The 10,552-nt window shown below is 44.2% G+C and overlaps 1 protein-coding gene across 1 annotated transcript; it reads left to right on the top strand.

The window, feature by feature from the left end:
- Positions 1-1,415: 1,415 nt before the first annotated feature.
- On the top strand, positions 1,416-8,646 carry LOC136532021 (lipoamide acyltransferase component of branched-chain alpha-keto acid dehydrogenase complex, mitochondrial-like). Its single transcript, XM_066524658.1, has 8 exons — positions 1,416-1,869; positions 1,960-2,115; positions 3,657-3,782; positions 4,264-4,643; positions 4,744-4,991; positions 5,571-5,659; positions 6,181-6,408; positions 6,496-8,646. Exons 1-8 carry the CDS (start codon positions 1,642-1,644, stop codon positions 6,607-6,609), a joined length of 1,569 nt encoding a protein of 522 aa, XP_066380755.1. The 5' UTR covers positions 1,416-1,641; the 3' UTR covers positions 6,610-8,646.
- Positions 8,647-10,552: the final 1,906 nt, after the last annotated feature.

Genomic DNA, 10,552 nt, shown 5'->3' with positions numbered 1-10,552 from the left:
GACGGACGGGGAATAGAAGGGAAGGGAGGGAGGCGGCAATGGAGGGCCGAGCGAGGGCCGGGCTGCCGGCATGCTCGGTGGCGGGCTGGCGCGGGCGCGGCGGCATGACGGCCTTACTGCTCGGGCAGCGGGACTGGCGGCGTCGGTTTTATTTGGCTCTGCCGCGCCACGGATCAGGGCGCGGCAGTGCCGCGCCAAAATTGGTGGCGCGGTAGGCCCTGACGCATCAGCGGTCAGCGATTCCGGTCGCCGCCACGTCAGCCCTCTGCCGCGCCACCATTTGGCCGCACCAGAACAATAGGCGCGGCAAAAAGTGTTAGTTTAAAAAAAACTGACCGTGTTAGATTTAAAATTAATTTCTAAAAATGTTAAAATTAAAAAAAATCGTCATCCATAAGCAATCTGTAGTTTTTGTTGAGCCAGGCCCGAGCCAGCCCCCATGCTCGTTCACGTCACCTCCGACGGCCCGCGCGGTACTGCGCTCGTCGACCTCCCGGCACGCGCGCCGTCGCTCTTCCTCCCGTCGAGGCTCCGAGCACCGGCGCGGCAACGGCGAGCACTGCTCGGCGGCGCCTATGTCCATGGCGGAGGTCTGCCCGGGCTGCTACCTGCGCGGATGGCAGCTTCTTCAGGTCGGGGGCGAAGGCGAGGCCATGGAGAAGCTGCTGCTGGGGCGAGGAATCGGACGGAGGCACTGTGGTGGCGGCGGATTTTGCGACGGCGGCGGCTGCTGCTCGAGCTAGCACGCCGTGCGCAGTGTGCAGTGCGAGAGAGAGTGAGAGCTCGCACACGCGTGCGCGCAGTGCCTAGTCGGTCTCACAGCAGAGAGAGACATGGAAGAGGCCGTGGGAGTGGAGCCATTCCCGACGGTGGACAAATGCGACGTCTCGGGACCTCGGCGCGCACTCCTCTGTGGTGGCGGACCTTGACGGCACGCTGCTCCGCTGCCGCAGCGCGTTCCAGTACTACGCGCTGGTGGCCTTCGAGACCGGCGTCAGAGTCCGCGTGCGCGCGCGTGCTGGTCTTCGGTGCCATGGCGGGCGCCCGTGCTCCCGCGGTTCTACGCCGCGGATGTGCACCCGGCCGCGTGGCGCGTCTTCTCAGCGTGCGCGCGGAGGCGCGTCGTGGTCACGGCCATGCCCATCGAATGTTCGACGAAATACATCAAAGAGGGTAAGCTTGCCGATTCAGAGAAAAGATGATTGTATCAAAACAACACAGGCAATAAACACACCTTGAGACTGACAACCGACTTAATAGGAACAGGCTAAGATTGTAGCCGAAGTTAGCCCAGAAACCAAATCCACTGGAAACTGCCAAGACGCTGACGCCGCCAGCTCAGCTCGTGTTCGACCCATGCTTTCCACGAAGCATGGGCAGGAAGGCAGGAGCAGCAGCTGATAAGGTTGGCTGAGTCCCCATTCACTCAGCTCCTTGTCAGCTGCTCGCACTTGCAGTGTCCCGCTCCCGCACTCCTCGTCTTCTCGTCGTGCACAGCGCACGCAACTGCCACCGGCCACCGCGCCAACCAATCGAAAACTCCACCGCGCGCAGTTCAAGACCGCCACCACCCACCAGCAGCGCTTCAGCGGGAGACGTGACGAGTGACGACACGAAGCCTCTCCTCCCCACGCCGCCCACATGGCCTGGGCACGCCTTGCCTCCCGCTCCCGTCTGCGCCCCGCGGCCTCCGCCGTCGGCCGACCTCCACACGCCTCACCGCCGGCTCCGCCTCCGTCCCCGCCTACCACAACGCGCACGGTACCTGCGGCCACCTCCGCGCCACCGCTCCAGCGTCTCCTCCTCCTTCCACGGTACCGGTTTGCTGCCGCCGCGTCCTCGGCGTCGACCGCGCGGCTGCTCGGTGCCGTAAGTCCGCGACCCCCCGACCTCACTCCTTAGCCCAGCCCTCACTTTCACTTCGGTTTTGATCTTGGACTTGGGTTTGGAACCGTGCAGCGGTGGCCCCAGGGGCACGGTAGGAGGTGCTTCGCGAGCGAGGCCTCCGCGGCGCAGGCGCCGCCGGGGGAGGCCTCTGAGCTGGTGGAGCTGCCACTGGCGCAGACTGGGGAAGGCATCGCCGAGTGCGAGCTGCTGCGCTGGTTCGTCGCCGAGGTGAGTGCGAGGCTGCATACAGGTTCAATTGTCCCGTTCTGCTGCTCAGAATTGTGCTCCGGGGATATGGGTCATAAAATTTCGTTTGTTAACAGAGATATTGTTTTTGAAGTTGTAGTATCTATACTCTACACAACACACTCACACTACCACACACACCGAGAAGCTACTACCTATACACCTCAAACGTCCTTCTGGGGATCACCGAAGCCACACGAGCCTCGTAGACGACGGGCACGTTGTAGTCCCATTGTAGCGCCACGCGAGTGTCTAGGACCTGCACGAAATAAATATGGGGAAATACCCCATGCGACACCCGTTCGTCCCAACTGGGAATCGAACCTGGGTGGGCACGCTCCACTTCATGCGTACCGTACATAGTTGAACAATTTGTTTCCTGTTATTAGGGAAGGAAATTGGTACATTCAGGAAGAATTTTGATTCTTCAAATTTGAATTGATATGCTTGTTTGAGAGCACATTTATCAATTGGGTTCAGTAGCAGTTCAGCTTACCTTTTTCCCTCACGATATCAATTGGTGTGATAAAAACTGTAACTGCTGCCTAAATAGCTGACCAAAAATGCTGTAGGAAAGACAAACATTTTTGCGATGGAATTAGAAAAAAAGAGACCAGTCTCCCGGGCTTTTCTACATGGAGAAACCTATACACAGCCGGTCCAAAAATGCAGCTTACTGGTTTATTGGATAGAGTGTGTGCTAACGAGGGCCCCTTTAAACCCAGCCTAAAATTCACTCCCATTGGGAGTGGAACCCAGGACCTAGGTGCTACGCTTTTTTTCGCTCAAACACGCAGAAGAGCTGCTTATCATTTCATTGAAAACACAGGGGAAGAAATTCCTACGACACACACTCACAGACCCACAGCACTCTAGATCATACTGAAAATAAGAACTGAAAACAAAACGACCAGAACAACCACACTATTGCCCTGAAACCCCTCCCATAAGATCTCGCAAGAAGCATCTGGAGGCCCTTTTCTCCAGCCGAGAACCACAGAATGAAATCATAAGTGGCAGCTCACAACACCGTTGTGATGCTTGGATTAGAGCCATTTGCGTCGTAGATTCACAAGTTCATGTGATTCAAACAAGAGGCTATGCGCTGCCCCTGTCATGTATAGGGTCGGTTGCTTCCCAGCTGATTTTCTTTTGGCGTGCTGAGTTTTGTACCTTTTCACATATTATACATTGATTGGACTGTAAAGGTTCCTCTTTCTTAGAGGGATCTTTGTTATTGCATTAAAAGGCTCATGAAAGCATTGCTTGAACATAGGTGATAAAAAAGAGGTATTACAAAGAAATGTGGATATGACTGAAAAAATCTTCAAAAAACTAGAAAGCTATTGTTGCTAACAATTTGAACTTTGAAGACTATTCTGGGAGTGAGATCTTGAACACAAATTAATCATGCATATACTGTGCCTTTAGATTTCTTTGTTCACTCATCTAGATTTTTATAATTCCTGCCTTGCAATCTCTTTGTAACTGCAGTTAAATTTGCTGAGTTGTTCATTTTGCAGGGTGACCAAGTAGATGAATTCCAGCCACTCTGTGAAGTACAGAGTGATAAAGCAACTATTGAGATCACAAGTCGTTTCAAGGGAAAAGTACATCAAATTCACTTTGGCCCTGGTGACATAGTCAAGGTAGTTATTAGATCGATTTTTGTCAAAGTTACTTCTCGAAATTATGTGAATAAACTTGATGGCATGTTGTACAACTTTTAAGTGTGTTCTGTGGTGATTCTTGCAGTATCAACAGATTGTGTAACTCCCTACATTGGTTAAACTTATTTTGCTGCAAGTTACATAACTCAATGGACTCTCTCCAGTGAGCAATACAAATACTTGTTGACTTTTCAACATCTTCAGTGTGCAACTTTGGCTACTATTCTCCATTAGAATATAGTTATTATATCTAATAAATGCATGAGATTATGAAAGCCCTTTTCAAGAAAAATCTACACATGATTTTTATGTTTCCTAACTAAATATACTGAAAATTATGGTGGTTGAAGTTTCAAAAGTTTGACTGGATCTTGGTCAAAGTGACAAGTATTTGTTATTGGAGTATTTCCGCTAACTTATTTTTCCCAACAACTTACCTAAGTCAATCTATACTTCTTAGGTTGGTGAAACTTTACTGAAAATGATTGTGGGTGACAGCCAAATTGTTTCCCCAGATAATATAGTTCCATCCGCTGATAAGTCCCTTGGAGTAGAGTCTGCAGTTTCCTTAAGTGAAGGCAATGTTCCTAGTGGAACTCTCTCTACACCAGCTGTTAGGCATCTAGCAAAGCAGTATGGTATCAACATAAATGAAATCGTTGGAACTGGGAAAGATGGTAGGGTTTTGAAAGAAGATGTGTTGAATTATGCTGTCAGCAAGGGTGTTTGCAAAGAACAATCATCAGCTTTGGAAGGGAACACTGGTCAAGTTGAGTTACTGGAGGAAGGGAAATCATTGCTCCATGAGCACCTGTATGAAGATAAGAAAATCCTTCTCAGGTACTGTAAAAGTTTTCAAGATGTCTACTTTGTAATGATAGGTCATATGCATGGTTGCTCAGTATATATGTGATTTTAAGCTGATCTTTCCTTTCTGCAGGGGATACCAGAGATCAATGGTCAAATCAATGAACCTGGCTGCAAAAGTTCCACATTTTCATTATCTGGAGGAAATAAACTGTGATTCTCTTGTACAACTAAAGGCCACATTTCAAAATGAGAACAAGGATCATACTATCAAGCACACTTTCCTTCCGTTCCTCATAAAATCACTTTCAATGGCACTGAGTAAATACCCTATGTTGAACAGCTCTTTCATCGAGGAAACTAACGAAGTTGTGTTCAAAGGTATGCAATCTTTGAATTTTTCGTTTCGTTATTGTTTCTTTTCATCTCAGAAAAGGATACAGAAAACAGTTGAACTGATGACTCAGTTGCAGAACTTCAGAAATCCCCCATCAGAAAATTGTTATCTACATTTCCCTATTTACCCATTCAATTGCTACTTTAGTCTGTAAACATGTACACTTCTTTTTCTCAATGCTTGCCCTTCTCATCTTCAAACTACCACCAAGAAGTCCACTTATTGTGGCAGGAAGGTTTAAGGAGTAGCATAGCATATAGTCTGGTGTTTGCTGCTTGCAATAACAAAACTTAATTGTTTCGTGCAACAATTTGAAACATGAATGACAAGGGGTCATGTTCATATGGTAGGAATACAGAAGACTGACCAGTAGTTCTATTTACCATCATTGTGGTTGTTGCACTTTTGACAATACATCATGTGATTTAAAATTCAAATATGAATGATACTCTGTGATTTTCCTTTACATAGTACAGTATTACACCATTTTGACTGTATCCAATGCATTATTTTGTGGTGAAGGTGATGAAAAATAGTTTGTTTTTTTCAAAAAAAAATTCTAGGGTCCCACAACATTGGGGTGGCGATGGCTACAGCACATGGATTAGTCGTGCCAAACATCAAGAAAGTGCAGTCCCTATCAATATTGGAGGTTAGTAGCAACTTTTTTTTTCTCCTGGAAATCTGGAATCCATGATAATTTTGTTGCTAGTTCCTAAAGGTTGGAACAATGTGCCACAATAAGTTTGGATAGTTTCAGAAGTTATTTCTTTCTTCTGCAGAAATGAAAATAAATTATTGTACTCAAGCTTTGGAGATAAATAAATAATTAATCTTCTAGCCAAACCTCTGAAGAATACTTCCGTTGAGATAACCCTCATTCAGCTAGTTAGTCATTTGCATAAGCTGGCTGTAAACTTAAAGCCCACTTCTGTTCTCTTTCCTCCCCTCTCTCCTCCACCCCAGCATAAAGGCCACCTACAGCCTTTTACTATACTTGCTCTTAGTCATTTGCACAATAACTATGCAATCGTGCATGCCATGTAGTAAATATGATACTTATGTATTGAGACCAGAGAATTTGAAGACTGTCCAGGGAGACCTTCAGCAGTCATGGTTGTTGTGTGCCTCTTCTGCCTAATATTCTGATTATCTTGACCGTCATTGCACCAGATCACGAAGGAATTGGCGCGATTGCATGAGATGGCATCGCACAACAGGCTAAGCGCTGCAGATATTGAAGGTGGCACTATAACACTTAGCAACATAGGTGCCATTGGTGGCAAGTTTGGCTCTCCACTTCTGAACCTACCTGAAGTTGCCATCATTGCCCTTGGGCGGATTCAAAAACTTCCTCGCTTTGATGATAACGAAAACGTTTACCCTTCATCCATAATCAATGTATGCCTGTTACATTACATGTTTGACTAAAACTATGCCTGCACCGCTGTGTTTCACTAATTTCATCCCTCAACCTATGGCGTACAGGTTACTGTTGGAGCCGATCACCGAGTGGTTGACGGGGCCACGGTTGCAAGATTCTGTAACGAGTGGAAGAGCCTCGTGGAGAAGCCAGAGCTGCTCTTGTTGCATATGCGATGATCCAGTACGATATTAGATCGTCCAAACCTTGTAAAGATGAGCTGAAATGGAGGCATTCCGGTATCACATTGAAATCCATGTATTCAAATAAATAATCAACGTGGCTTCTCTGCCTGCAAAACAGTGGAAATAAAGCGGAGAGTTATTTCTGGAAGTCCTAACCAATAAGTTTGCCCCACCTCAGAAACCTTACGTTTTTCTTTGCTGAAATTCATCTATAAAAGATATTCTTGCTGGAAGCAAATACAACCTCCGTCTATCAAAGATGTATTTTTATTTGAAGATTGGAAGTTTTGAACAACAATTAGTGAAATTAATCTGTTAACCTGTTTGCTTGCATAATTAGTACATGGGCAATAAAACTCATTGACTAATTTACAATATACAGTGTACCGATGCTTGTATCAACTACCTTTCCTTACAATATTTCTCTACTGAATGAGATTATTGTGCAGAGTCATTTGTGCACTCTTTCTTATATAGTTTGTCTCTGAACTTCATCATGCAACTGAGTAACCTAAACTAATGTTTAGGTGAAAAATATAGAATGATCCAAGACAGGTGGCTATTCTAGATGTTAGTATTGGGGTATTTGAATTCCGTTTCTGTAACAGCCCTGCGGGAAATTTAGAAGCAGATATTATGGGTACATTATTGGGTTCATATTTTCTGATGATTGTGTGCTATTTAGAAGCAGCTGTTAAAGATACTTTCGGTAAGTGTCTTTGTAATGCCGGAGCGTGTAATTTAGAAATAGATGTTAAAGATACTAGTTAGGATTACTTTTTGTAATGGCAAAGTTGTGCGAGTAGGAAACATTATTAGATGCAATGGCTATTGTTCTCAGCGACCATTTAGAGCCACCAAAATGGTGCTCGAATACTGGTTTCTTGTGAGGTTGTTTAAGATTTCTCTCTTTTTCTAAGGGCGTGTACAATAGAAAATGCTTAACATGAGTGCTTAAAGTGAGACGATGTTGCCACATTAATAAACACATAAACGACAGTTATCGCTCTAGTGCAAGTGGAGAGCAATGCTACGGTACACCCTTTACTGGGTAATACCTCAAATAAATCTGAGCCTTTGATATTTTTTTAGATTTTTGGATTAATTAAATAATTGATTGACATAGAAAAGGAAAAAAAAAAACTTGCCAAATCCCTGAGTCACGGAGACCTCTTCATGAAGACAGAAGCAGCGTCAGCATTTAAAATTTAGTTGAACAAAATTCTGTAATGTTAATTTGATACTACATATAAATGTTGTTTTCAAGGAGACAAGTACAATGATAAAAAACCAGATGCATTTGATTTGCTCTTTGTAATGCTTAATTTTAAATTGTCTCACTTCATGATCAACCATGTTTGCTACTTTTTTACTAGACTCAAATGGGAAACAAGCTGTCTGCACCTACAGAAGGTGAAGAACCCAAGTCTGCTACTCTGTTTGTAAGTGACATGCTTGCTGAGAACATCAAGAAGAATAAGTTCTTGCAGAATATGGGGATCCAAAATGCACGGCCTAGATCCAATGAATAGAACACTGAGGCCAAACCGGAAGCAGAGAGGAGGGCAAATGCTGAGCTTCATGTACAATTGGCTGATTTATAAAAGAAAGTGCAAGAATCTAAGGAGGCAAGGATCAAGGATCGAGAGGAGATGAAAAAGAATCAATCTGATATGGAAGCAAAACTTAAACTCGTGCTAAATTAATTTCGACCAAGTTAAGCTATACATGGTGGTATATCTTTTGCTACTAACTTCATGCATTTTGCTGCTGCTAACTTGTGCCAAGTCAATTTCGACCAAGTTAAGCTATACATGGTGGTATATCTTTTGCTACTAATTGCATGCATTTTGTTGTTGCTGCTGCTGCATGCATTAAGCTGCTGAAGTTGTATGCATTTTGTTAGAATTTCTATTTAGTTGTTGGCTTATGTGCCTTGGTAAATTGCAAGTTTGATGGGATTTTTTTATGAAACTTTGTATGTTAACTAATGTTGGATGAAAAATTATGTAATCTGATGTTGGATGAGAATTCATGTGATATGATGTTGGATGAAAACATAAGATTTTTTATTTGATGTACTGCTGGATAAAAGCATCAGTTATTACGTGATGTGTGAAAATGGGCAGTAGTATGCTGTATATGTGAAAATAGGTTGCGTATATGGGTTGTATCTATTTTGTTGTATGTGCTATAGTAGTGTGCTGAAAAGGACGCTAAAAATTGGTGATGAAATTACGCTGCAAAATGGCTGAAATTGAGCTGCCAAAATGGCTAAAATTGGGCTAAAAATGGGCTAAAAACTAGCACACCTTCTATTTTGGCCTGTTAATAAATAGACTGAGACGGTGTCCACGTCATTATCCACGTAAGCATCCTTAATAATATGGCAATTCATTCATGTCGGCTATATATTTTCCGTCACAAACAATGGGTTTGGGTTGGGCTAACTAGACTTTGGGCTCTTTTGTGATGATCTAAGATCGTCACAAATTCTGTTAATCTATGATGGTTTTTTTAAAAATCATCATGCAGGTTAATCCGCGATACTTAATTCATGATGATATCTAAAACCATCACTAATACTGTTTAGAGACGGTATTTTTATGATCCGCGACAGAAATTTTCAATCATGGATTAACAGGGTTCTTGTACCGCTAGACCACCCGCTGTGTGGCTGTGTAGGCCTGAAAAGGCCGTCTCGGCAAGGCCGTAGCTGACTAGCAGCGGCTGCTGCATTATCGTCTTCTTCGGTGAGTTTTTCTTGTTTTATTTTTCACAAATACATGTATACATCCTCTACTGGCTGGAACTGCACCCGGTATACCCTGTAGATTCACCCCTGTTTATAGGGGAAGCAAACAAAGCCTCCAGAATTACATGATATCCACAGTCGTCGAGGCATATTACCAATCTGCCCAGTCCACGTGAACACAGCCCTATGTGCACCCGAGCGCCCTCTCCCTTGGGTTATCCCCAAGGGTCACTCTTTCTGCTTCGCCTCGTGTTGCATGGCTAACATAGAGCTGGGACTTGAGCCACGCTATTTGAAGACAGGTCATGACACGGTCTTTTTGCATGGCTCAAAGCATGGCACCACACGAACTATTTTGGGCTGTGATTGCATGACACGGAACCGATGGCCGTGCCGTGCCTAGGATCGACACGATGGGCTACATGGCCCAGGCCACATGTTGGGTTGTGTTTGGGTTGGCTAAACACGAAAATGGCATGCAAGCACATCTACAATGCTACAATGTAATTTTCTAGCATTTACTATACTACCTCTTATCTAATTCTTGAATAGATTATAAAAATCATTAAGGGTCTGTTTGGATGATGCGGTTTTTAAAAACTGTAGTGTCACAAAACTTTGGTTTTATAAGCCAAAGAGGCATAAAATCGTGGTTTAGAAAAAAGAGATCATGAGTGGAGTTTCTAAAACTTCAAAAAGACTACAGTTTTAATAAAACCATGGTTTTAGAGACTACAAGATTTTGTTACATCCAAACACCTTGTAGCTTTTAAAAACCAAAATATTTTATAAAATCACAATATTTTCTCTAATATTTTAAAAATACTTTGCATCCAAATAAGGCCTAAAACTTTTATAAAAGTATACGCAAAATATATTTTATATCACCGGCGAATAAACAAAACTAGTAAAGATATGTTTAAGCCCGCGCTTGGGCCAGCATGACCTGAAGGGGTGTTGACGTTTCACGGGCTGTGCCTAGCCTGTGAAAAGATTTATTCCGAAGTGCCTCGCATGTCTAGAGAGCACAACCCAAAACGGCAGGAAGCACGAGAGGATCGTACTGTGCTGGCACGCACAACACGGCCCAAATTTCACCTCTACTTCAAGCCATATCATAGGATACACCTTTGGGTTTCGTCTTGTGATATACCTTCAGGGCTTCTCTTCGTTCATCCTTCG

This window comes from Miscanthus floridulus, unplaced genomic scaffold, assembly GCF_019320115.1.
Source record: "Miscanthus floridulus cultivar M001 unplaced genomic scaffold, ASM1932011v1 fs_507_1, whole genome shotgun sequence".
NCBI lineage: Eukaryota > Viridiplantae > Streptophyta > Magnoliopsida > Poales > Poaceae > Miscanthus > Miscanthus floridulus.
This window is presented reverse-complemented; position numbering and strand designations above follow the sequence as displayed.

Bases quoted from the DNA above. Each gene is read 5' to 3' on its own strand.
- LOC136532021 (XM_066524658.1), top strand. From the start codon at position 1,642: ATGGCCTGGGCACGCCTTGCCTCCCGCTCCCGTCTGCGCCCCGCGGCC. The intron at 4,644-4,743 runs GTACTGTAAAAG...TCCTTTCTGCAG, and splicing joins GATAAGAAAATCCTTCTCAG to GGGATACCAGAGATCAATGG. The intron at 4,992-5,570 runs GTATGCAATCTT...AAAAAATTCTAG, and splicing joins TAACGAAGTTGTGTTCAAAG to GGTCCCACAACATTGGGGTG.